Source organism: Rutilus rutilus (assembly GCF_951802725.1).
Source record: "Rutilus rutilus genome assembly, chromosome: 6".
NCBI lineage: Eukaryota > Metazoa > Chordata > Actinopteri > Cypriniformes > Leuciscidae > Rutilus > Rutilus rutilus.
In genome coordinates, this window is record NC_140214.1 from 18257289 (window position 1) to 18284661 (window position 27373).

At 38.3% G+C, this 27373-nt stretch overlaps 2 protein-coding genes across 6 annotated transcripts in view; one reads left to right on the forward strand and one right to left on the reverse strand.

Moving 5' to 3' along the window:
- Positions 1-1441: 1441 nt before the first annotated feature.
- On the reverse strand, positions 1442-6434 carry otulinb (OTU deubiquitinase with linear linkage specificity b). 2 transcript variants are annotated; one of them, XM_084410587.1, is made up of 9 exons: positions 6338-6434; positions 5924-6091; positions 5580-5807; positions 3982-4052; positions 3785-3891; positions 3575-3715; positions 3317-3433; positions 2595-2864; positions 1442-1991 (listed from the first exon to the last, which is right to left on the reverse strand). In XM_084410587.1, the coding sequence occupies exons 2-9, from the start codon at positions 6052-6054 to the stop codon at positions 1734-1736; spliced, it is 1323 nt and encodes a 440-aa protein (XP_084266713.1). In that variant the 5' UTR covers positions 6055-6091; positions 6338-6434; the 3' UTR covers positions 1442-1733. The 2 variants fall into 2 exon arrangements, with proteins under 2 accessions (XP_084266713.1, XP_084266714.1); XM_084410588.1 differs by having other exon boundaries at positions 6036-6091; positions 6338-6424.
- A 589-nt stretch (positions 6435-7023) lies between these two features.
- Positions 7024-27373, forward strand: part of amph (amphiphysin) — a 32850-nt gene continuing 12500 nt past the window's right edge. For 2 of the 4 annotated variants that reach the window (XM_084412380.1, XM_084412381.1), the window contains exons 1-15: positions 7280-7390; positions 13560-13640; positions 16527-16581; positions 16670-16764; positions 18688-18783; positions 18960-19067; positions 19197-19282; positions 21970-22045; positions 23419-23501; positions 24126-24264; positions 24459-24581; positions 24720-24821; positions 24982-25005; positions 25270-25296; positions 25556-25732. In XM_084412380.1, the coding sequence (XP_084268506.1) occupies positions 7322-7390; positions 13560-13640; positions 16527-16581; positions 16670-16764; positions 18688-18783; positions 18960-19067; positions 19197-19282; positions 21970-22045; positions 23419-23501; positions 24126-24264; positions 24459-24581; positions 24720-24821; positions 24982-25005; positions 25270-25296; positions 25556-25732 (1341 nt within the window). In that variant the 5' untranslated portion in view covers positions 7280-7321. Of the gene's footprint in view, positions 7391-13559; positions 13641-16526; positions 16582-16669; positions 16765-18687; positions 18784-18959; positions 19068-19196; positions 19283-21969; positions 22046-23418; positions 23502-24125; positions 24265-24458; positions 24582-24719; positions 24822-24981; positions 25006-25269; positions 25297-25555; positions 27266-27373 lie in introns of all 4 variants that reach the window. The other 2 variants (XM_084412382.1, XM_084412379.1) reach the window with 2 other exon arrangements.

A 27373-nucleotide genomic window follows, 5' to 3' on the forward strand; every position in this document is an offset into this window, starting at 1 on the left:
AGAGAGGTCTGCACAACAAGGGGATGAAATGGCCGTCCTCGTCTTTATATCTTACCTGGCTGCATGTTACACGTTAATTTGACCTGAAATGTTAGCGCAATAAATACATATCAAATTGAGACAAAGACATTTTAAAAACAAAAATTTTGTGACGCTTAAGAATCTCAGTGAAAACCGAACATCTTATTTGTTGGCCAGCAGGTGGGGCTGCGGAGCAGGCAAGTCTTGTGAGAAGCACTGCTGTCGGTCAAACTGGCAATTAAAGGGACCGTTCACCCACAAATCACAGTCATGCATACATATGATATCATATCTTTATGACCGTGAGTGACCGACATCTCCTTTTGTGCTCCATGTGTTTAATCCTTCCTACTCCTGTAGAGAGAGAAATGATCACAACTGCGCAGCCCAAAAGAAACTTTTGTTATACAAATGCAACTAGCAAAAATATAATTTTCTTTCAAATTAACTAATATATTGAATAGCTCAATAATTTCTCAACCATGGGGGCTGGGGCCCACTAAGGGCCTCAGCAAACCTCCAAGGGGGCTAAAGGACGACTTAAAAATATTTAAACTAATAAATTATTATTAATATAGACCAGTCCTGTTCCTGTATACCTACCAGCAGAGTTCAGATCCAAATACATGTCTGTAAATATCAAGTGCTCCCAAGTATAGGTCTCTGCAGGACAGTAATAGCAGTTACCAGATCAGTGGGCGAGGCCATAAACAGAGGGGCATTTCAAGTGCTCCTGAAGATTTTAATTAACATATTACATTTGCAGGGAGGTAGATCTCCAGGAACAGGATTGGAAACACCTGATATAGACCATATTATTGCATTGGTTCCCATTAATTACAGGACTTATTTTTTCAAGCGCAGATAAACTTGGCGATACTGTATGAACGTGCTTGTAAAACATGCTCCAAAATATTTGATAGATTTTCTAATGATAATTTTTTGGCACAATAAAATGTAAACCATACAAGATCTAGAGATGCTGCTTTTAGCCATTATGCTCACAAAATCTGAAACCATTGACAGATTAAAATCCGAAAAGATTCCTGCATTCACAAATGTCTAAATCATCTCTTGGCATTTCTTTACTCTTTCATCATGACATTTCATTAAAAAGTTTCAGTGAACAATTAATTTGAGATGGAGGCGGCCTGTTGTAATGCTGCATGCATGCTTCATCAGATGCTTGTGAATTATTGAGCTGTGGCCATTTCTCATTTCCTGCAAACGCTGTGAGTACATTGCTCTTCAAAGTAATAAATGGTCAGACCATTACGATGACGTCATCTGAAGAAGGCAGTACAAGAAAGAAGATATAGAAACCAGTGGAAGAACACAGAGATCTTAAAATGAATGGGACACTAAACTAGCTTAATGTAATACCTAAAAATCTAGAAAAGCAAAAGAACAAGTCTAGATGTATGGTTACATTTTTATTGTAATTAAGCAAAGCAATAATTAATCTTGTAAACTAATGAAAATCATTTAAAAAAAAAACTCCCATCCCAGCTGGAGGTGCAGCTATGTCTCATATAACCACTGCAAAGATTTATTTAGAAATGCATCCTTTTATCCAAAATTACATTGGTAGCAGAATAAGGATAACAAATCTTTACATTTATCAAAATTAAAAGAACTGCAATGTGGAAAGCACAAAGGATTGTACAGTAACTCCTGAGTTCTGTAGATTGTCTGTGATTGCCGTATGCTCTTTAAGGACGTGTAGTTATGTTTGATTGTCCATCTGAGGGTTGTTTCCACTTTGGCCTACCGCGTTCATCAAATTTGGAAGACTTTTTGGGTACGAGTGCATTGTAGTGTCTGTCATCTTCTGTAAGCAAGCATAGAAGAGGCCAGTCTTCCCTGTGGTCATTCGGGTAGTATGTGATAAACTCTTCTGTGTCACACTTATACAGCCGAACGACCCGGATCGTCTGTTGAAGGGAATGACCCAGGAGGCACATCTCCACCTAAACAACATTACATCAGGAGAGGTTCCTTAATAAAAATACCATCACTTCAACCATTTAAACAATGGCATGAATTAAAGGTAGGGTAGGCAATATTAAAACATCTACATATATCTTCTGTGGAAGTCTCAGGACCAAAAAATGTTCATCCAATTGCACAAGCTGTCCTACCTGCCTGTCAACATCTGCATTTCCATACCACAGCACACCCTGCTCGCGCAGACATCACACATCATCAGTGCGTTTCATGCTATGCAGAGTTGTAGACAGCCTTTTACAGTTCCTCCTGTTACAGTACATCCTCAGACTCGGATTTATATGTTTCTATGTCAACACTATCAATGGCCAAATTAATCTGCAGCAGTCAGGTGGTACAAGTAAGAGCACTGTAAGTTGTTTACGTTGATTATTAATGTAATGTTATGTGCTTTGAGACATGATCTCATGCTTCCAAAGCTAGCTTGCTACTGCCTCTCTGAAATTGCCATCCCTACCTTTAAATGACAGTAGTATAATAACAGTCTCTAGTAGTTATTATTCATTCATGACTGGTCCAGAATTAAATAAAGTGAAAAGTTATTTTGTAAACTATTTTTTGCTCACCTGTTCCAGCCCACCACTGAATCCTACATGTCTGAGATGGTTGGTGAAGAAGGTCTTGGGGCCTTTGGACGAGTCACGAGCAAAGAGGAGCCAGCAGAACTCTGGTACGTCAGAGCCCTTCTCCATATCTGAGTGCAACTGAATGGCAGTCCTCAGCATCAAGAACTTCAGCGCTTCCAGAAGCTCATACTCCTCATCATGACCTCTGAACACCTGCTGGCACATGCGCTCCCTCTCTTCAAGAGTTTTACACTCAACAGCCTCTTGCCACTAAAGACAATGCAATAAAATATTATTAGATTACATTTATCGTGTTACTACTTAATGCTGTTCTTTTGAAATGTATATATTTATCAAAGGATCCTGAAAAATCATGTATTGCGGTTTCCACAAAATATTAAGCAGCACAACTGTTTTTAACATTAATACCAATAAGAAATGTTTCTTAAGCACCAAATCAGCATATTAGAATGATTTCTGAAGGATCATGTGACACTGAAGACTGGAGTAATGATGCTGAAAACACAGCTTTGCCATCACAGGAATATAAATATATATTTTTAAATATATTAAAATAGAAAACAGGTACATTTAAGTGTAACAATATTTTACAATATTACTATTTTTTCTGTATTTTTGATCAAAGAAAAAATACAGCATTTGTGAGCATAAGAGACTTTAATATTCATACATAAGCAATGAAGAAAAATAACAAAAGTAACCTTTTTCTTCAGTAATTCCAGACATTGTTCAAGATGCTGTACTGTGCTCGTCTTGCTTTCAAATGGAAACTGCCACTCCTTAATAAAATCCTTATCAGAATGCATTTCTTTTGGCCACTATAACAAAACATTCATAATGCACCAAATTAATTTAACACATAATAACATTCTATATTAATATGCTGCGTTGTGCAAGTCCTGAATTAGTAGGGATGTAATAAGGATGCCTAATGTCTGAACACAATAAGGCTAAATTACCTTAATGATGTCAGAGTCATGTAACCAGGCAGGAAGCTGTTTGGATTGGCTGAGCACCTGGAAGAGTGTCGCCCTCAGGGCACAATAGTTATCACCTCTTACTATGCATAGATTGAATTCACTGGCTATTGCTTCATAACCCTGAAAAAGATGCGGATGAGAGCAGGCTACTTTAATAAACACAGAAATGTGTGCGAGAAGAAGACTCACCTTTCGGATAAGCTGACTTTTAGTGGTATTGCCTTTCCATTCTCTCTCGCTGTAGGTTTGAAGATCCTCGGCAGCTGACACACTGCTCTGGGCCTCACCAACAGCCACTGATGGGAGAATAAAGACACCTCTAGCTCAGACAAAAACAACCTAACAGACATTTTAATACAGATTGAACATTCAAAACAAGCCACTACCTGACTTTGACTGGTGCTTCTCCAGCAGTTCTTGTTCTATTTCCTCTTCTCCTCTGTACAGGTCCACCTCACTAAGAAACAATAAGACTCACTGCAAAATGGTGCATAGTAACTTTTGTCACTTCCTAAATCTAGTAAACGGTGCATAATATTTGTCACGTAACCATATATTTTATGGTTATACATCTCTCCTGCATGTGACTGAGTGATGCGAAGAAAAGTGATTAAACTCTGTTCTCGCTTGTCAAGTTACATTTTCTACATAGCAAGTAAAAATAATTTTATGTCAAAGCAAACTTAACCTGGTCTAAAAATCTATATTGTACATATTAGTGAATTTTCATTGTATAAAACCATGTAAATTATTTGACCAAAGATTAGCTATTAATTATTAAAATAAGCATTTTACCAAAACTAAAAGTGATAGTGAGGTTTTTTTTCTTGAAATCCAAATGTAAAATTTGAAATGTAAATTAAATGTAAATGTATTCCCAAATTATGTCTTTTTCCTTGACATGACAAAGCTAGTTTAACCTCAATTTCACATGACAGTAGACATCCAGAATTATCCTTAGGAGTATTAATTTTATCTAGAGATGCACCGATTGATCGGCTGGTGACCGGAATTGGCCGATTTTCACGTGATCGGCCATGACCGGCGACCGGCCGGTCAGTCTGACATATGCCGATTTTATGCCGGTCAAATGCACTCGGGCGCCGCATGATTAACCTTTTGAGAGGTATGGTCTCATATGGGATTTTTATTTCTGTGCCCCTGAGAGTAACGTTACGGTGCCACAATTAGAATGTTCAGTGACGTCGCATAACTGCCAGATTCAAACTGTGCTTTCGCGCGTTGGCTGGCGCTGAGCCAGAGTCGGACGCGTTCAGCCGCAGCGCTGTCATATATTACAACTAAGCAGTGTTTACTCTATTCTTCTCAGTTCACCGGCCACTTTATTGCATTTATTTCGGGAGAAACTGACGAATTCGCGTGCTTTAAATCCGACTGACAGGACAACATTGCGGCAACCATCTCATGTTATAGATCAAGATTATTTATAAAGGTTTTAAAACGACCAAACACACTCACTTACACGTATTTAAGAATCGGAATATCAGATAGGCTAGTTGATGACATGGTAAGCAAGTTTGTTATATTATAATATTTTGAATAAAAAAGGAAAAGCGAAATAAAAGCGACACATCTGTCATACAGTATTATTGTGGCTGCGGTGTATCGCGTGACGCGTCGCCATGGAAACATTAAAGGGAACGTTCACCTTGAAAAAACTCACTCTGGGAGTGGGGGTGTCAGTTAGAATATTTTAAACTTACGCGTGAAAGGGTTAAAGAAAAGATCGAAAATAAATATTTGTGTGTGCTGTAAAGTGGTTAGAAAATGTTTTAATCGGAATCGGCTAAAATCGGTATCGGCAGGTCAAACTCAATGAAAAATCGGAAATCGGAATCGGCCTAGAAAATTGTAATCGGTGCATCTCTAATTTTATCTTCTGTAATTTATCTTTGACTTGAGGAGTACTTTTCACAGCCATAATGCCCTGCATTGAATCAGCTGAATTGACAGGAAGAAATACCCTTTTTCAGCTTCAGCAGGCCTTGAAGTCTTCATCAGATGTTGCTGGGATGAATTACTGTCACTATGAGTAGATTTGACCTCCTCCTGAGCACGTCTTTGCATACTGCGGGTAGATTCAGAGCTTCTCTCAGGTCCAGGAGAATAAGCATGCTTTCCAGCAGCCCGGCCCTTCACTTCTGCTTTCTGACCTTGAGTGCTCAGTGTCGATCTAAGAGAGGGGGACCAGCTATGTCCAACATGAAATAACATATGCTTAGATATAAAATGTTTACATTTGACAAATATTATAATAACTTTCAACTTGAAATAAAAATAAATTAATAAATCAGGGCTATGGCATACCAATGAATCTTTTTGGATTTTTTACTCTGACTCTTTTGGCCAGAATCAAACTTTGTTTTTTTGTTCATGGTTTTGACTTGGTCAGTTTGGCGATTCTGCACATCCTTCGTACCTGAATCATAATGACACATGTGCAGGGAGGTCCAACCTGCATCTCTGCATGGTGGGCTGATGCAGATGGGAAGTACAAATAAATAGTAAATATCAAACGTGAAGCTTGAAGGTGACTACTTTACTTTTGCGCACTTCTACACATCACAATGCAAACAAACAGAAACACTTCCGCATTCAATCAGATTCCACAATATCATCAGTGACATTACCATTCCAAATAGCAAATAATAATTATTATTGCAACGATTTACTAACCACACTCAGACAAAACTGCCAAAAAGGCGCTTGTGTTTAACTTACCTGCCTTTACTGTCCTCCCGAACGGGGACTATACAGGGTCTACAAATACTTCCGGTGAAAGGGGGATTAAGGGAAATGTAGTTTTCCGGAAATTCCGGCGCGCATGTCTGCTTACTTTAAGCGTCGCTGAGGTTGTTTGTTTATGAAGTTTTTGTGCCTGCTTACGGCATAATGTGGCATGTTTGGTCTTGTTAGTGTTCGGTCACCATAGCTCAATAAAATATTACCGTTTTATCGGTATTTAGTGGAAAATATCTCAGAATGGTGTTCCTCTTTTTCTGGTAACGCTGTTTAAACATTTGCTGTAATATTTATTTATTTATTTCATTTTTTTAATATATATAAACGTTATACATAAATAAGCCAATATACTATTGAAGAAATTTAACACTACCTAGAAACACCAAAACAAGTCTTATCTTAGAGCCGTTAAATAATCCACTACTTTTTTCATCCACTAGATGACAGCATTTAGTTTATTCAGAATTGTTGTAGGGCAGGCTATACAATTTCTAATAGTAATGAATAAAAATAGGGGATCCTTTATATTATATAGCCTATATAGCTACTGCATTAAGATAAATGAAACGTTTGAAATAAAAAAGGGAACAGAAAAATGCCTTTTATTAGCATTTCTTTAAAAAAAAAATCGGGTGATGTGACCACACTGCGCCTGTTTTGCCTTCGCCATCAAGGGGGCATCAAAAGTATGCAACAGGGAGGGATTGGAGCGTAAAGCGTGAGCAAAAGAGTGTAGGATACAAGCAACCACAAGAGATGCAGCAGAGCACATTACTTGCGACGAAAAAAGAACGATGCATTTGTCAAACATATTTGATATCCACCATCTTAATATTGACGAATAGTTGGTGAACCCTCAATGTGGCGCGCGCTGTGGCTTTAAATGTCGCTCCTCCCCCTTCGCTCTCCTCTGCTCTGGAGGTGCTGAAACGTCGCCTTTCTCGTCTCAGAGCACTAGCAGCCATGGCTGAAATTAAGACGGGCATATTTGCCAAAAACGTCCAAAAGAGGCTCAGTCGGGCACAGGAAAAGGTATGGGTCTAATAATGTTCTTATTTGTGATGGATCAAAAAATTACTTGATTCTTAAAGGACGTTTGCTAAAGCAAAAGGCAGCATTTTGTCTTCGTGGAGCTGTCCAGCAGATGCTCCGGGTAGGGGAAGGAGATTCAGGTGTGCGATTGAACCTGAAATATTTTAGGTTAGAGGAAAACGCGTTTTCATTTGTCCTTTCTCACATGCATAGTTTACATTTTCAGTGCATCAGAACTTCAACATCATTGCTGGCGTCAGAAATGCGCAGACTGCAATCTTAGCCAGCACTGCCATTTAAAAGCGACTATGAGAAGCTCTCCATGACTGAAATCCCACTTAAACCTTCGAGGAATTATCATACTTTGTGGCCTAAATGTATTATGTGCCTTCTTGTTGGAGAAATGATTGATCTCAGTTTGAAAACCTTGTATGACTGTAGATTATAATGTGTCGCTGATACAGTGACACGTATTATTGTAGCCCATGTCATACTGCCTAGCTATTCATTCTTATTTTGGCAAGGTGTTTTACTATATCGATTTTCCTGGCATTTCTGACGATGTAATCCATTATTACCCAAGATGTTGGTTGAAGCTGTCATTTCCCTGCAAGGTCAGGAGAAGGGGAGGTGGGGGATGCCCTCGTCTATGCGGTATGAATACTAGCAGGGGGAGATTTCCTAGTGGCCACGAGATCGTGAAGGCCGCTCGTGAAGAAGGTGGTTGTAGAGAGACACGCTGCAGTCTCGCTCTGTTTAAAACGAGAAATAGTCCAAATAGACAATGCGCTGTATCGCTTTCGAGTGGTGTCTTTGACAGTGGTATTCAGTTGCAGAATGGGATTTGGTCATGGGGTTATACGGATTTTTCCCTGCGCAATATTGTGCAGTTGGAAGCGAACTGAAAATGAAATGTCTGTCAGCTAGTAAACTGAAGGCGTCTGGTAAACAGAGCAGTAGTGGTTTTCCCAGCCCGAGCCGAGCTGCAGTAAGAGGATTGCTTTTCTTTTAATACCCAGGGTTCACTCACAGACCCGAGGGCCAGCTGTAGTGAGACATCGAAAGTGAAGATTCCCTTGAAATCCGTGTTTCATGTTTTCGTGTTTGCATGTATGAACTATGGGTGTCACACGTCGCGGTGGTGTTTTTCAGGGTGAACTGTGCAAAAGTCGGACAGTTTTTGGTAGATGCGTGATGGAGACTTAGTAAGCTTTACATCCTCTGCCTGCCTTTGGAGTTGCTAAAACCCTCCTAAATGTAAATAGATCAAAGCAATTTAAATATTTTCTTCATTTAAATTAGTGAATTACATGTCACGTGTCTATTTAAAGTGGCCAAGCTGGCTTTTGGAACATTAGTTGCTTTAGTTGGTCTGTTACTGGTGCAAGACTTGACTAAGGTCTATTATGTTATGTGGGTCATGTTAGCTCTTAGTAGTATAATTATTAATGGTCGTTATCCATCAGAACAATTTAAAAATGTCCCATTATAGATGAAAGCTACTGCCCAAATACATTTTAAGATACAGCAAAACCAGTGCAACAATGTTTTTTGTAACTGACCATTCAACTATCATTAAACCACTACAGTGACATCAGGCAAATAACGAGGATCCTCGTGGCAGTTATTAATGACTGTTATATTTGATTGCCTCGTGGTATTTAAGAAACAATCAATCATGACACTTATTTTCCCCACTTTACTTGATGACTCATTATAAATTGTTATAATGAAAAGCAGAGCTTTGGTATGTTGCCAACAGAGAATAATATTTCCCTCATTTAAATTATATTACGTTCTATTATCATTTCTAGTTTTTCTAGGTCCTATATAATTTATGAATATTACCATTTGATGATGTATTTTTGAAACCACGCACTCAGACAAATATCAAATCTGATCTGATTTCATAAGAGCATCATGAAGCCACACAGTTCAGCCTGACTGTTCACAATCTCTATCAATGTAACATGATTCCCTTTAGAGAGTTAAGACCACATTTAAGAGCAGGTATACAATTTACTGCCTCTGGAACAGAATATCCTGGCCAGGGTAGATAACATGATAAGGGGTGTAAGAGATCCTTTAATCTGAGTTCTGGTGGGGACAGAATACCTCATATCAACAGGGCTCATAATCCTGTTGCATGTCAGAGGAACATTGCCGCATTGTGACGGTGTAATTGTGAACTGGATGCAGCATTGATTGTACTAAGTGCTGTGACTTAAGGTTTTACAAATATTTTCAATGCATGTAAATTCATTTGTCATTTGCTCGTGTGTATTGCAGGGTAAATATTAGCATCCACATCTTGGGAAATCATGTATAATTGTTTGAATGGCACTGTTCCATTTGCTATAAAAGGGGGGTAGGTAAACATTATAAAACACTTTTTGAAAGATCATTTGTCGACATAAAATAGAGGACATTACTCGCCTGAATGGATGAGGCAAGGTGGAGTGTCTGTTTTTTAGGCCTAAGCTGTGTTAATATTTCATAGGCTGGCTGCTTCTGTTGTATAGTGTTTCCATGCTTCCAGGCACTGAGTCTTAGGTCAGTACCATTTGCCTTCTGGAGAGTGTTGATTCTCAGACTCTAGATGTGAGGTTTAGGACATTTTTAAGAATTGAAATACAGATGAGCACACACCAGAGTGATGGTCTCTACTTTTTATAGTGTGATACAGTGCTATATTCAAAGTAATGTTACATTTGGTACTTTTATTATTAACAGCAGTATAATATTCTGATCTCTTTATTTTTCATCGATTTAAAAAAATATTTGTGTGCATTATTAAAGATTTGAGCTTGATTTGAGAGCATTACATGTATTGCATTAAAGTTACTATACTGTATCTTTGTGATGCATATTCCCTGATGTCATTTACAGTATATGTATCATGGGATGTTGGTGTCACAACACACTACCTATTGATCCATATCAAAGCCTCTACTGACATGTGTGAGTGTGTTACAAAGAAAAGACACAGATGGCACGTTCTTTCCACCCAGGAGTAATGTGGAGCTTTTGTATGTGACATTATTCATGTTCCCAGGGGGCCGTTCCTGTGGTTTACTGACTGAGCCCTGTGCCATATACTCTCACTTTTACACATGATGGGAGCTATTGTCTTTATTGTACTGTACAGTTTACTGTATTGTATTAAACGCGTCAATTATGTTTGTATAATTGTAACAATTACTTAAACGTACCATTTTACCTCTTTCAGCAAGCGTCTTAATTGCCCTCTGTAACATCGTTTTAACACCTTCAGTTTGTTTGTAAATGCAAACCGCCTCTTCAGCCAATAAATTAATAAATTGTTCAGCAAAATATAAATTTGCAATACAATACATTTGAATTTGTCAAATTTTATCAGTTAGTTTTTCTTATGGTTTTATATTATGCTATATATATACTATACTATACTATACTATAAACTATGGGCCAGATTTACTAAACAAGGGAAATTAACATGAGAGCGCAATTCCATAAAACCGCCACTGATAGTGGAAAATTCTGTGCGTGATCTACAGACAACACTCAAATAGAAAAACACAGACGCAGCCGGATCATTTCCATAATGACCAACCATCTAGCCAGTCTGCTTTTTTTTAGGTGGTAATTAATGCTGCAAACACCAGTAAATTGATGAGCGCAAACCTTAGTAAATATCCTCCAAATATAATATTTGGCCAGCAGCCATATCACCCTGTAGCCCAAGACTGATCAGTACCTGGATGGGAGACCTCCTGGGAAAACCAGGTTGCTGCTGGAAGAGGTGTTAGTGAGGCCAGCAGGGGGCGCTCACCCTGTGGTCTGTGTGGGTCCTAATGCCCCAGTATAGTGACGGGGACACTATACTGCCAAAAGAGCACCGTCCTTCGGAAGAGACGTTAAACCGAGGTCCTGACTCTCTGTGGTCATGAAAAATCCCAGGATGTCCTTCGAAAAAAGAGTAGGGGTGTAACCCCGGCATCCTGGCCAAATTTGCCCCTTGGCCTCTGTCTATCATGGCCTCCTAATCATCCTCATATATACTGATTGGCTTCATCGCTCTGTCTCCTCTCCACCAGTAAGCTGGTGTGTGATGGGCGTTCTGGCGCAATATAGCTGCCGTCGCATCATCCAAGTGGATGCTGCACATTGAGGAGATTCCCCCTTCTATGTAAAGCGCTTTGAGGTCTCAGCATCAAGCGTAGCGTCAGTTCTGGCAGGTCACGTTAGTCAAGCTCGTATCAGCTGACTCTCAGCTGATCCACGCCTACCTATAGGAATACGACACCTATCACTGTATACATAAGCTCCTTCAGTATTATCAACAGCTATCGCGTTTCTCATTATGTTAAAATGCACTAATGATAAATGCAATACATTCATGCTGGTTCTGTTCTGTTTACCCTAAGGGGGTTATTGCTGCTCTCCCTGCTCTTATCAATGCTAGGCTGCAATGCTAGTTTTCGCCCAGAACGGAACCATACCGCCAATCCAAACTGTATGCTAATTGTCAATCGTATTTGACGATGTCACATTTTCCTGGTTAAATAAACATTACACTATCAAAAAAAAAAGAAGAAGAAACAACCAAGAGGTGGGATTTATCGCGTGAATCATTCATAACCAATCATAGCACGATGGAGGCATTGCCTCCTTTCACTTGACTTTCCCCCATTCATTTTTAATTACCCCCAACTAAACCCTCCGCATGCTTTAGAGTGTCTGTTAAAAGTCAATGAGCTCAGAGGAGGCAAGAGAGACGCAAACTCACGCTGTAACTTTACCTGCTGGTGTCGCTGCTGGACGGTGTTACTACAGAAAACCGAGTGATCTATCCAAATTTTAATGTCATATTTTGTAATATTTGCGTTGTTTTATTTTTGTACTATACATTATTTTTTGAGGAGGCACAGCCTCCCCGGAGGAAACGCCATATATATCTGCAATCTGCTGCTTGCAACAAAGGTATTTTTATATAAACACTGATCAGCAATATTGCTCAAAATGAACTTGCTTGTTCAGACAACTCTTTTAGGCTAGTTGGAACAACTTTCAGGGAATATTGTTGAGCTAAAATATTATGTAAAAAAAAATCATAGATACAATGTCATTTATTTTTCAAAACTTTTGAATCTCACTGAATCATACACTTTAAATAAAAAGCACAATCTGCGGTTGTTTCCTTAAGGAGCTAAACATTATGGTAGGTTTTATAATCTAATATTACATAATATTTTAGATTAACACCAGTAGTCACACCACATGAAGTACAGGTTTTAGTTTGCCTGACATAACAATTTTTAAGTTGGTCTATAAGGACGTACCATCTTGTTTGTCTGTACAGGTTGGACAACCCAGAAGGTTGTTAGTGTAGCACTATGTGTGTGTTTGCCAAAGCAAAACATCCATTTCCTTTGTAATAGACTATAAAGACTTTAATCGTATATTGTTTGCACACAGCCTGCTCACGTTATGTCCATTGGTTGTATGTTGTCATTGTATGCACCTTGTGTGACTTAAGCAGTCAAACTATGTAAATATTCAACAGTTTAAACCTTACATAAAAAGGACATATCAAAAAGTAGGTAGCTTTTCAATATTTTTAGCGGAGTTAAAATCAAAACAGGCACCCCTCTTCTCAACAAATGCAGTGTTTGAGTAGCAGTTGACTGCCATTTTCATGTGTTAGTCACTATGGTAGGCAGTGAGGTGGTCATGTGACAGAAGTCCTCTTTTTTGGCAGAAAGACTTGACAGACTAGGAAGTGAAATATATGCCCGGTCTTCCTCCCCCGCTCCTGCTCAGCCCTTTCTTTTTGTGCATGTCATATTGTCCAGAGGGTGTTCAGACACTGTTAGAAGATTCCCTCATGGGAATTCAATCATGGCTCAGCTGAATCAATAAGAAATGATGTGTGAATCAGATGTTACGGATGCTATGCTTCTTCTGTTCATGCAGGCCTTTTTCTTTCATCTTTATTGAAATGCAAACATTTATATGGATGACAACATTTTTTGGAATTGATTGAGAATCATGTCTGATGTTTGGAAAAAATAATTGATTTTTACTTGGTCTCATCATCAACACTAAAGTATTTTGTCAGATAACTAAAAAACTGTTACATCTTGAGTAAACCTGATTTGCTCTGAATCCTTGTGTTCTCTTCTTTCAGGTTCTGCAGAAGCTGGGAAAGGCAGATGAGACGAAAGATGAACAGTTTGAGCAGTGTGTGCAGAACTTCAAAAGACAGGAGGTAAGATGAGTGTGAATAGAGCGATGCAGTTTTCAGGTGCTTTAATGGGTCTATCAATCCAGCAAATCAACCAGCCAAAGAGTATGGAAGTAAAATAATGACAACATATTTGTATATTTACGCTGTGAATATTTCAAATGAAAACATTTCAGACACAATTTCATTATTAAAACCATGAATGTTACAATAAAAATGTGTGATTAATTAGTTTTACACCACTAATTCAAGTTCAAGCACTGTTAATGCAATGCATTTAGTCATTCTTTTACTTCCACAACACTCTTTGGCTGGTTGCTTTGCTGGATTGATTTTCCCACCACAGCCACATTGTGCTTAACCAGCAGAATTTTCTATTGTCTTTCATTCTGTGTTTATATATCACTTTTAAACGAGAGGGGGCAATATTAGTGGGAAAATGTCCATCGATATTCTTTATCTTATAATAGTTTTCTGCACTAATAGGATAAAGACGTCAAAGGTGTAGTCACATTTTCTATTTCGTCTGAAAAGACTTTGCGGTCTAAATGATTCTCATTATTGCTGTCATTACAACACTTTAATGCCACAATAAAGGCACTGTCACATATACAATTCTCTCAATTATCTCTTTCTTAAGAAATCTCTGGGCTAATAGTGCTCTCTGCATTAGCTGTTCAATATCTCAATGAAACATATTAATATCTTTTGGCTATTATATATAAGTATTTAAAAGGATGGGTTTTTTTTTTAATCAGAGGAACTGTCGTTTCAATTAAACAGCCACTGTAGCCATTTAAATGTAAAGTACAAGTAAAAAAAAAAGTTTTTTACTAAAGCAACAAAAGGAAAAACTACATGGAGTATGCAGTATTTTTACTAAAATAATTAATATGGAAATATAATTTTATAATATAATTTTGTAATATAGTTTAATATGAAAATTGCCATGCAAGATCTCGCGCTAACATTTTTGAGTGATGTTGCAAAATGAATCTTTGAGTCAGTCAGTCTTTTGAATTGATTCACTTAAAGGAAAAGTTTAAACTAATTCAATGAATCAAACTTTGCTTTCAAAGTTTAAATCAGAGAAGCTATTAAATATCCCTGTCTTAATGCTCTCAAGCTTGTGAGTCACAAAACATCTCAGAAATGTAATTCGCAAATTAAAATCATCACGATATTCACAATGACGCTTAATTTTATATCGCAACAATTGCAAATACCATAGGTCATATGTACAGCAAGATAAATTTGATTGGACTAATTACCGCGCACTATCTAACTGGCATTTCTTAAACAGCTCCATTTTTAATACCAACTCATTTAGTCTCAAATTTGATTTGTTTGATGATGAAAAGCTATGCTATTAAATATGGAGTTGAAGTGAAGTGTCTGCGAGGGACGTGTTAGTTCTAGAAGAAGTGTGTGTTTGCTGAAGAAAAAGAAGCAGTCTAATCCCACCCTCTCCACCTGTCCTCACTAATCCTGATTAGACTGCTTTATGCTCCAGTGTGCCAGTGCTTCCAGAAACACTGCTCACCTCCAAACTTTAACCCCTTCCTCCCCAGTCTTTTGGGCTACATCAATGACTCTCTGCTCTGTACTTTCTGTAGTCGCCCTGTGATGGATGGTTTGTGCAGAGAGATGTACGTGAAGAATTAATTGGACCCAATATTACATTTGCTTAGTCAGAGTCAATCACAGCTGGAGGATACCAGTCACTGGCAAAACTGAACCCACTGCCATATGCTGCCAGTCTGGCTCATAAAACACCCGTTGGAGCAGATCCATGGAACCATAAACTGTGCTGAAATATTGTGCACATCAATTATCTGCATCAGGGCCTGTGAAATACTGTAAATCTGACAATGGCTGATTGCAAGGCCTACACCAGATTCTGTGGATGTTTCTTCAGTCAAGCTAAAATAACCACACACACACACACACACACACACACACACACACACACACACACACAAACTCTAGCACCTTTGCTGAAATGTTTTTATATTTGAGACACACGTGATATCTCTCATCTAAAATGTTTCTTTTATGCTTAATGCTGACATATTTCAGACTGCTGCATCGAAAGGTTCATTATTTAACCATGTTGTGCAAAGGAAGGTTATCAGAGCTGATAGAGGTTGCTATTTGGGCTTTTCATTTCAAGTCTCCTTGCAGCCTTTTGCTGCATCTCAGGATGCAGAGAATGAAATGACTTCAGTCTGCTGCATTGAGCAAGTGTTTTGTACGACTACCTGCGTTTTTTTTTTTTTTTTTTTTTTTTATGTGATGCGGTGGTTTCAGCACCATGGATAGCTATTTTTCTGCACCACATGAAACTGTTTTTATATACTAGTTATAAACTAGTTATTATGTGTTCCAGTGTGAAGAGAAATTTCCTGTGATTAGATTCAGTTATGAGATTAAAACTGCTCAGAAACTACATTAATAAACTCTTTTATTCATCAAAGATTCCTGGAAAAAAATTATCATGGTTTCCTCAAAAAATATTAAGCAGCGCAACTGTTTTCAACATTGCTAATGATTATAAGAAATGAGCCGCAAATCGGCATATTTAGAATGATTTCTGAAGGATCATGTGACACTGAAGACTGGAGTAATGATGCTGAAAATTCAGCTTTGCATCACAGGAATAAATTACAAATATATATAAAATAGAATACAGTTATTTTAAATTGTAATAATTTTTAACAATATTACAGATTTTACTGTAAATCTTGCACCCTTGCTGATCATAAGAGACTTCTTTTAAAAATGCTATTCACTGACAGATCTGAAAATAAAAATAATACCTCACTATATGAAAGTCGATGTAATGTTGTCAATATCTCCCTGTGGTTTAATATCTGATGTGATGAACCTCTTTTGTGTTTTGATCCATAGTTCGAGGGCTCTAGGCTACAGAGGGAGATGAAGGCCTACATAGCAGCTGTGAAAGGTGAACCATTGCAAAATACGCACATACAAGTACACACACACATGCCTGCTCAATACTGAACCCGTTTCTCATTTTGTTATGATTGCAGGGATGCAGCAAGCGTCTATGAACCTGACAGAGTCACTACATGAAGTATATGAGCCTGACTGGCACGGCAAGGATGATGTCATGACCATTGCAAAGGTAGCCAGAATTATAGTTGTGACTGTGCAATGTGTAAAACAATGACATTATACAGCTGGTGAAACAGAGCAAGAATATTTTCTAAGAGAAAAATAAATATTAGATATTAGTGGTGACAAACAGATGAGAGCCATCAGACAAATGGCCTGTGGGAAATGCTGGGGAATTGCATATGTAACATTTCATCAAAAGAGCTGCTAAAGATTAAGTGTTGATTTCTATTCACAGTTTTATATGCTCAAGAACTGTTGTGAAAGTGGGTGAAAATGAAATACCTGGCCTTTGGTAACCTGAGCATTATGTTCAATTGAAGATAATTCTCACCAACTCTAGAACATTCTTATCTGTTCTGGTGAGATCTGGGGTTTAAGAACAGAAAAGAGGTTTTGGCAGTCTCTCGCACGAGCTGAGGGATTTGGTCTCAGTACCTGAGCCAAAGCTAAAATGCTGCACCTTTTAGGGAAAATGGGGTCAAGTCACTGAGCCGTTAAGGTCTATTATGCAGCCTATGCACATCCATTTTACAGACAATTTATAAGATAGATTCAGAAGGGGTCATGTCTACTAGTCATGTTAATCCTTGGGCTGTTTAAATTTCCATACAGCAAATTTAATAGCTGGCATTAATTCATGTATATATAACTGTTATTCAGAGAAAAGAAATGAGTGCAATGGTCTTTTTGTTGTTAGAGAAATTGAAGAATATGTTTTATAGAATATGTTATATTTTTATGTTATATATTTTTTTGTTGAAAACTGCATGAGTGTGAACTCATGATGATTTTTTTATGTATAATATTTTGAATATTAATTCACTTTTTTACGATTTACACAATTTAATTAATAGTAAAATTCCATCAAATTTAATTGAATAATCCTAATGTATTTTAATTGAAATACGTAAGGATTATTCAATTCAGTTTGATGGAATTTTACTATTAATTAAATTGTGTGTGTAAATCATAAAAAAGGCTTAAAATTTTGTTTTTGAGTGTAATGATAATTTATTATAATTGTTTATTTCAATTTTTTTTATTGTGTTACATTTCTGATTTTATTTTATTGTATTTATGTACATTTATTGTAAAAAAAATTTTTTTGAGGAAACAGAATGAATGTGAATTCATACTGATGTTTTATATAATATTCATTATGATTATTAGTAACAATATTATTATTATTTTTATTATTATTATTATGTACATTTATTGTAAAATAATTGTTTTGAGGAAAATTCATACTGATATGCTATGATGTTTTATATATAAATTTTTTTTATTATTATAATTAATAAAAAAACATATTTTTTAAAATTATTTTATTAGAATCACACAAGCAATAATGCGTTTTTTCCGCATATCAGGGCTGCATATTGTTTTTATTAACACCTTTTACACAAGCAGCAGAGAATGTTTCTCTTACTGACTTCTTGGATACAAAACAAGTTCATGTGACAAGCTAATGGCTTCATATTCATAAAACTAGAAAAAATCAAACCATACCATCTGTCCTGCTGCACACAGATGATGTGGTTTGAGGGAGGGAGTTATTAATAGTGGGTAATGGCATATGTCATTTTTAGTATGGAGTGGGGCAGTGACTCAACACTGTCCTCAGAGAATTTCAATTTCATTTATGCAAGGACGCTCATTTTTGTTTACTCACACCTCACCGAGGGGGAGCGCAGTGAATTCAGCTTTGTGAATCTGATTTGCATCCTCTGTGAGTGAGTAAGAGCTTAATTAAATTTTAATTTCCCTGCTGCTGAATCATAAATCCAACACCTAAACTCATCTGTTTATGTTACAGGAGCTGCTGAATAACATTTAAAGAGGGCTATACAGTAGATTCTCTGTGAAATCACCCATGCTTGTCAAACGCTCTCAGTTAATCTTGCTAATGGTTGTCCTGTCTCCTCTGCAGAACTGTGATGTTCTGTGGGAGGACTTCCATCAGAAGCTGGTCGATTCTACCATCAACACACTGGAAACATATCTGACTCAGTTCCCAGATCTCAAGGTGCCGATGTCATTTTACTCATGCTGAACTGGTTTTAAATGATGTATCATTCATATTTTCATGAGAAGTACTGTCTAAGCTGACGCATGTGCCAGCACAGCGCTGTAAATAAATGCGAAAACACATTCAGCTGAAGGGTAACCATAGTAACCACAAGTGTTTTTCCTTCCCTCCAGATGCGTGTCGCAAAGAGAAGCAGGAAGTTAATTGATTATGACAGTGCAAGACACCATCTTGAGACCCTGCAGACTTCAGCCATGAGGAATGAGAAGAAGATATCAAAAGTATGTCAGTCTTTATGGCCTTTGAAACGTTCTGAATACAATTTGTAATTGCTGAAAAAAATGGTAAATATGGCATACTGTGATCTGAGCTATTGCTTCAACTTTTATGCCATATTTGTGTGTATGTAGGCAGAAGAGGACTTGAAAAAGGCCCAAAGGGTTTTTGATGATCTCAACGTTGGCCTTCAGGATGAGCTGCCCACACTCTGGGATAGGTGAGACATTTTAAGACTGACTGCTACTGCAATCCGAGTTTAATTGTTGCACTTTTTTATATGAAGAGCATGTACATGAAGAGCATTCGTAAAGAGTATTCCTGATTGTTTTAATTCTATTAAAGGGATAGTTCACCCAAAAATATAAATTCTGTCATCATTAACTCACCCTCATGTTGTTCCAAACTCATTAGACGTTTGTTCATCTTCGGAACATAAATGAAGATCTTTTTGATGAAATCTGAAAGATTTCTGTCCCTCCATAGACAGCTACACAACAACCACTTTGATGCTTCAAAAAGTTCATAAAGAGATCGTAAAACTAATCCATATGAATCGAGCGGTTTAGTCCAAATTTTCTGAAGAGACACGATCACTTTATTGCGATGGATGGATTCTGATTGGCTGTCAATGTTTTTTCATTTATCAGCTGGATAAAATTGTTCTGAAAGTGATTGCAACGATATTGTTTCTCTTTGCCTTTATTGTTACAGCTGTGGTGTGAACTCTGCTATTCTTTAATATTGAGAACGATTTTTAGAACTATATCTTTATTGTTATCTTTAGTTATAATTCTTGGTGTGAACTTGGTGTTCTCATTGTCCTAGTTGGACGTCCTAGGGTCACGTTTTGACCCTTTGTTCACATTCAACACTAACACTATTTGCAAGACTAGCTCAATAATTAGCATCAATATCTTATATAACTAAAGCCTTGCTGTATCATGCCCAGTATATATTATTGTACTCTCGGAGGGGTGGCAGTTATATTTACAGCCTGGTGCCCTGACAATACAAGGCTCTGGCCGATAATATTGATTTAATTTGACCAAAGGCCTTCCTGGAATGCACATTTACATCCCAGTTTTCTAAATTTATCCATTAGTTGCACAGTATGCTAGCTGTACAGTACTCCGCAGCGGTTACATACAATAGAAGAGGTAAGGTCACTTTTAAAGGGAATGGAATATGCTGCTGAAGAAATTGGGCAAATTTGTAAAATACAATGCATGTAGATCGAATACTACTTGTCTTGTTTAAAAAAAAAAGCTTGCTTTTTGTACTATGGAGCAATAGATCGGCTGGCTGGAGCTAAACTGGATGTTTAAAGGAACTCTGTGGAGGGAAGTGCATTTTTGCAATGTTGATTGAATGCGTTGGATATGAACGACAATCATTTCGAAGATAATTGCAGGATTGATAATGATAGATCTGGTAACCTGCCATAAATAGCTGGTTTACACAACAGGAGTCATCTGCTTTGTCACAAAGATGAGAATGTCTAGAATTTGTCATCAGTTTATTTAGAGCACAAATGGATTTTTGTTGTAACTGTATATGCATGACTTACTCTTATGCATGACTGAAACTAAAAATATTTGTAGCTATGCTGCGCTAAGCAATATGCGGTGTGTTACAGTAATACGTGTTGGGGATAGTTCACCCAAAAATTTTTTTTTTTTTATATAGTTTACTCAACCACATAATTCCAAACCTGTATGATTGTCCATATAATGAAAGTCTTTCTTTCTACTGTGGAACAAGAAGATATTTTGAAACTTTTTTGAAACGCAATTTTCTCACGTCATGGGATCACAACACTCAAAATTCAATTTTTGAAGCATAAAGGAAAGATTTTTGATCAAATCTCTTTTCTAATATTATTGTAAATTTTAGAAGCCATCGATTGCAATTTGTTTCAACTCGATAGCTATTATGGTTGCCGAGAAATTTGCAAAAAACTGAATTTTTTCTGGAATTTCCAGGAAATCCAAAATCTTTTCCTGGATTTTTTTTGTGCGTTCCCGAGATTAGACCTTCCTTAACATAATGCCGAAAACCCGAAGTCTCTAGGTGGTCTGGTTGAGGAGTAGATAGAAGTGCAAGATTGGTGCGCACAGACAGAACAGAAATCATGAGTTAACAATCGCAATTTTGTCCGGTGAAAAATTGCGCTAAAAATTGTGTGTGTATTATTATTATTTTTTTATGTTATTTTGGATCTCATTGAATTTCATTATATGGACAAAAACAGTTGAAAAACAGAAGAGAGTAAGTCATACAGGTTTGGAATGACATGAGGCTGAGTAAATGATGACAGCATTTTCATTTTGAACCCTTTAAACTAATGTACCTAGTATTTTGAGTGTTGTTGTAGACAGTATTTTAATTATAATACAAGTAATAAAACAAAGTAAATAATACGAGTAAAGTAATGTGTATGTATCTTGTGGTCATCTGTATGTTGTGGTGAATATGCTCTGGTAAGCAGTATTCTGTTTTGAGCTGAGAGGCTCTGTCTGCTCACTGAAGCAACAGCCTGGTTACATAATCCATCCAATCAGCAGCTTCCTCTCTGTACCAGGCCTTCCAGCCACGCTCATTTCAGCTCGGGCCAGAAAGAAAGATGCCCGAGATACATTTATAACTGTTGCAGACATCAAAAATGGCCGATTTACATTTGATTTGTTTTATGTAGAGTTTTAGGGTTCTTACTGATGTATTGAACAAGCATGGACTGATGCATTTTAGCTTATAGGAGTGACTTGCATTGCATATATGATATCCTCATTCTTTGTTTAATAAGGATTAAAGGGTTAGTTCACTCCAGAATTAAAATTTCCTAAAAATGAAGGAAATTTACCCCCCCCCCCCCCAATCATTATTCTTCTCCTTTCCTCTCTGCAGTCGGGTGGGGTTCTATGTGAGCACCTTCAAGAACGTCTCCGGCCTGGAAGCTCGATTCCACAGGGAGATCTCTTTTGTGAGTTGGTTTCATTTCTAAAGCTCTAGTCTAGAAGCTGTTAAACATGACGTTTCTCCTAAATGACACAAACAATAAAAACTGGGTGCTTAGGAAACACAAAGCAAATGTTTCTTTTGAGTCATACTTGTTTCTAGTCACATATGAGTAACCCGTGATTGTCGTCCTGGGAACATTTCCTGCTACATGAGGGTTTTAGAGCAGTCACAGGCTTCTGTGTTTTCAAGAATGGCTTATGACAAAATTCACAATTTTACATAGTAAGATTAGGAGCTTTGTTTCTGATCCATGCAGTCAGTCAACGAAAAGCTCTTCATGCTTCATCTGAATCTCTGAATCTGCTGGTTGTGCTGCAGCTATAACTCATGAAGACAAATATCTTTGTGTGTGTATCTGTTTTCTATATCCCAGAAGAGACACTGATAAACCATTGAGGGATATTTATAGGGCTATTTAACTCTTTAACAATGCAGTGCATCTGCTGGAAAACACAACAGAATGTGTAAATGTGGGAAAAGCACTGCCTGCCCTATAAACTAACAAAATACCCCACCCTTTAGATACACATAGGAATATTGCTATTATATAATGCTGATAATATTTTCATGCTCAATAAGACTGGACAAGTTTAAACTGAATGTTTTATACAGGTTATTATGTTAATATGACAACAGTAATAGAGTATGGCAGTTAATATGACAGAATTGATTTAACTAAGGTCATTTTGGAATGCTAGTCTTCATCTAGTATTAGAGACATTACTGAGTGCTGATTTTTGCCTCTTTAGATCCACACAATCACTGGACAATTTATCTGTCATTCTGGGTTCACACTGTTTTAGTAGGGAACTCTGCCTGGTATTGTGTTTATTATTAGACACAGCATGTGGCCGTCAGTGGGCATTGTTAAAGACTTTTATCGCCTGAAGGGGTGTACAGTGCAGCTCGGCACAGAAGCTACTGCAAAGGTCTGCTATGTTTGTGTCAGTGTTATCAGCACATATAGGTCAATGCATCTCTCTACTGACACATGCTCTATTTGTACTTTTATTTAAGGAGTGAGAAGCATTTGTTTCCCTTCATTTCACATTAAGAAAACCTTTATGAAATCTTTTGAGCATTAAGTGTTTATGATGGTAATTATGAATTATTATTATAATTATTATAATTTATTTCTATTTTTATATTAACAACATGTAGATTATGTACAAGTTTATGCACAATAAAAATGCATGAATAGCTCAATAGCCTATTCAGTAGCACCAAAGTTCCTGAACGGAGAGATAAATGGCTGCCAAGGGCAAGTCATTTTGTGTGAGTTCTTCTCATAATTATTTATTTCCATTTATTTATTTCTCTGTGTTTTGGATCTAGCTCTGTCATAAGCTGTATGAAGTGATGAATAAGCTCGCTGAGCAGCATTCCGACAAAATGTTCACGATTCAAGGAGCACCCAGGTAAGGAATAGGTTTTAACCTCCATTAACCTCCCTGCACAGAATGTACTTATTCAATGATGGAACTGATGGTTCTACATAAGAGCCAAAGGTTCTTGATGTCCTAACGTTTTATTTTTGTTACCACCTTTAAAAATGACAAGAAAACAAGAATCTTGTCATAATAACTTTAATACTTGTAATCAAACATTTATACGGTTTGGCTCTTTGTGTTTTTGCTGTTACAGAGTGAAACGGTAAGTGGAATAGTATAGACTGTTGTGTAGGCATTGGATATTTACTTCCTCTAAAGTTTTCTTAATTTAGTAAGGAAAATAACTGCTTTAGTGAAAGAACACTTTTGAGTAAGTAAACGTCCAAAATAGATTTGTAGTGCAGAGGAACCCCATAGTTCACCAGCACTGTGCTTGAGGCAAATTATGATTGTGTTTAGTTTAGTAAATCTGGTAGGTGATGGGTGGTGTCAGGAACTTATGTCAGGAAGTATGCTAAAACATGTTCTTCTTAAAAATATCCACTAAGGGCTGTGATCTTCTTAAAAATATATATTTAGAATTAAAGAAGTCATTATGAATTGTCAAGATGGTGTTCTTAGTGGTCATGTAGTTTGTGTGTGTGTTGACAGTGACTCGGGGCCCCTGCGATTAGCCAGGACTCCAACCCCACCTGACGATGAGAGCCCAGACAGCAGCCCAGCTGCCAGCCCTAACCACACACTAAGGCCCATTTCTCCCGGCCCACCTCGACCCAAATCACCTTCACAGGTAGGGCCTGAAACACCTCCAAGACACAATGCTTATCAGGATTTTCCTGGTTTTGCGCAACATTTAGAATGAATATGCAACTAGAAAGTTTGCAGGTCATTCATGGTGTGCAGCACAATTATTCTCCTTGACCAGCATTTGTGAGGTTATGATTTGCGAAGTTCAAAGGCACATATGGTATATCTTCATCTCAGCTCAAGATGGGACCTCCAAAACCACCTCCTCCAAAAGCTACTCCAACCAAGGAGCTCCAACAAGAGCAGATAATCGACCTGTTCGATGGAGGCTTTCCAGAAATCAGTGTTACATCACCACAGGTGAGTGAACATTCTGGAGCCTTACTTTACTAGTAGTATGTAAAAAGAGAAGAGACATTAGGAGTAAACCAGTGTCATTGAGCAGCATGTTACCTTATTTAATAGTAAGTCCATTTTATTTTTATGTCCTTATTTTAGCTAAATGAGAAACCAGGAGAATCTCTCCTGGACTTGGATTTTGATCCGTTCAAGCCTGATGCCAGTACACCTATCGGGCAGACCCAATCACCCATATCTCAGGTTCTTCTTCATATTCTGCTTTATTGTATTACAATTGGGAGACAGTGAGATGTCAAATAAAAGGTTTAGCAATAATTTCTCTGTTTTTATGATCATGGAATATTAATCAATCAGTAAGAAAATAGATCTTAAATGCATACAATATTTTTTTTCTTCTCAGACACTACCTTGGGATCTTTGGACGGTGAGCCTGCTTCCTTTGCTTGTGCTCTTTGATCTATGTGTACTGATCTTGGAAATCTTGGTGCTATTAGTAACTTGGTGACAGAATCATGTCTCCTGTCCTGATGTCAAAAGAAGTGGCCTAGATTTGTATTCTTCTGAAACAATAAATTTGCACTGGCATGAAATGTGAAGATGTTGCTGTATTTTCATGAAAAGCTTACAGTCGCTCCTGTTGAGCATGAATTTGACAGCAAATACCTTTGATATCTTTGTTTATTTCTAGGAAAATGCTGCACAGCCTGCAGAGCCTGTAAGTAATGACTGACGAGAGTGTCTCAGTAGAAAGCAATTAAATGATTTCAGTTACAGAAATATGTCCACCATTTCTCCACCCATTGCATCACAATTTACACAAATTCATGTACTCTGGTTCAAAATATTCATGCTTAGTTTCTTTAATCCATGTCTGTGACAAATCTGTGTCTGTCAGTGACAAGTCTTTTGCCCCTCCTCTGTTGGAGGCTTTTTTTTGGACCTTAACCACTTGTTACCTTTTTTTCCCTGGTCAGGCTGCAGATGCTGGATTCACTGCCAACTGGGCAGCTGACTTTGGTTCTTCTGCCAATACGGTTACGGAGGAATCTGAAAATGCTCAACCTGCATTGGATGGGCAGGGCTGGCCACCTTCCGAGGGTTGGCCTACAGAGGCAGCATCAGAGCCGCAGGAAGAGGTGGCCACAGATGAGGTTAGAGCCTGGGATAAAGAAAACTGTCCTGAGCCAAACCCAGACTGTGATCCCTGTGCTGTGGGGGGTGGCGAGGCCAAGCAACAGCATCCAGGAGAGGGGCAGGAGGGTGTAGAGGAAGGTCAGACAGACTGGGCTACAAATCAAGTGGAATGGGCAGAAGAAAAGGCAGGTTGCGGATCAGAGGAGACAGGGGCAGAGGAGACAGTGGGCTTGCAACCAATGCCTGGAATCATATTAACCGATGAGTTTGGTCAGGTGATTCAGGATGCCACGGAGGGAGTAGGGGGAGATAGTTCCAGATGGGGCCTGTCTAGCCAGGTGGATTTAGATGGATCCGGGTCAGAGTACGAGACTGCTGAAGAATGGGGTGATGTCTCAGGACAGACCGGTGGGTGGGTCAGTGCAGACGATGAACTTGAATCTGCTGAGATTGAGAATCCAGTTGTGGCACCAGAACAAGGCACTGTGGCTCAAGAGTGCTTTGCAGACTGGGACACGGCTGACAGTTTCCCCAAGCAGATTACCCCTGCTGACTCTTTATTTGGTGGTGATGCATTTGCAGCCAACTGCGATCAGCCGGAAGCAGTACCATGTGTCTCAGAGCTTGAAAATGAAAGCTCGGATGAGGCGCATTCAGACCCAGCCAAAGCAGGAGCAAATATGCCTCAAAATGTTCTTGATTTTACTCCGAGTTCAGACCCATTTGGCACTGAAGGTCATGATCCATTTGGTGCAGGGAATGATCCTTTTGCCGCTTCAGGGGACGACCCATTTGGCACTGGAAATGATCCATTTGCCACCTCAAACCAAGACCAAGATCCCAGCGGCTTTTCTGGAAGTGATCCTTTTTCTACAACAGGCAGTGATCTTTTCGGTACTGAAGGATTACCAACAGAGAGTCCGAAAAGTGGGTTTGATTCTGATCAATTTGCAGAGACCCAGTCAAGAGGCGAAGGACAGTGGGCAGCAGAACCCTTTGCCGCTGAATTCCCATCAGATCCTTTTGCCACTGGGGGCAATCAGGACCCATTTGCTAATGAGATAACATCTGATCCTTTTGCCAATGAAAGCAGCGGGGATCCATTTACCAATGAAAACTACCAGGGGTGGGCAGGGAGTTGGGAATCTACTGGGACAAAGGAGACCATTCATGAAAAAAAAGACTCTGAAGTCTTTGATGACAAAACTGGACATCGCAATGAGTTTGCCCAGTGGGCAGCCTTTCCTGCGCCAGCTGCAGACTCTGAGAACTCCAGTAAGGGCTCCTGGCAAGAGGTGAGCGATAGCAGTGGTTTCTTCTCTTCTGATGGCCAAGGAAACTTCACAGCAGGCTGGCCAGGTGAGGCTGTTCCACCCCAAGACCCCTTTGCCTCCCTCCCTGGACCACAAAACACCTCTAATCCTAAAGGTCCCATTGCAGCGGACCAGGTCGGTCATAAAGAGCCAGAGAACTCAGACCTGTCTGAAGATGAAGTTGCAAACCGGAGATACGGAAAGTTATACCAAGAAATAGATACAGAGCTGGAAGAGGTACCTGACTTCCTTCCACTCTGCTTAGCTTAGCGTAGAGTAGACTACAGCAAGAATACTCCCCTCCTTTCCTGCCTGCAGATGAAGTACTATTTTCCTGCTACAAAA

Excerpts from the sequence above, each read along its gene's own strand:
- otulinb (XM_084410587.1), bottom strand. The coding sequence starts at position 6,054 with ATGTGTCATTATGATTCAGGTACGAAGGATGTGCAGAATCGCCAAACT. Across the intron at positions 5,808-5,923 it reads AAATCCAAAAAGATTCATTG|CTGGTCCCCCTCTCTTAGAT; the intron begins GTATGCCATAGC and ends TGTTGGACATAG. Across the intron at positions 3,716-3,784 it reads AAAGTCAGCTTATCCGAAAG|GGTTATGAAGCAATAGCCAG; the intron begins GTGAGTCTTCTT and ends CATCTTTTTCAG.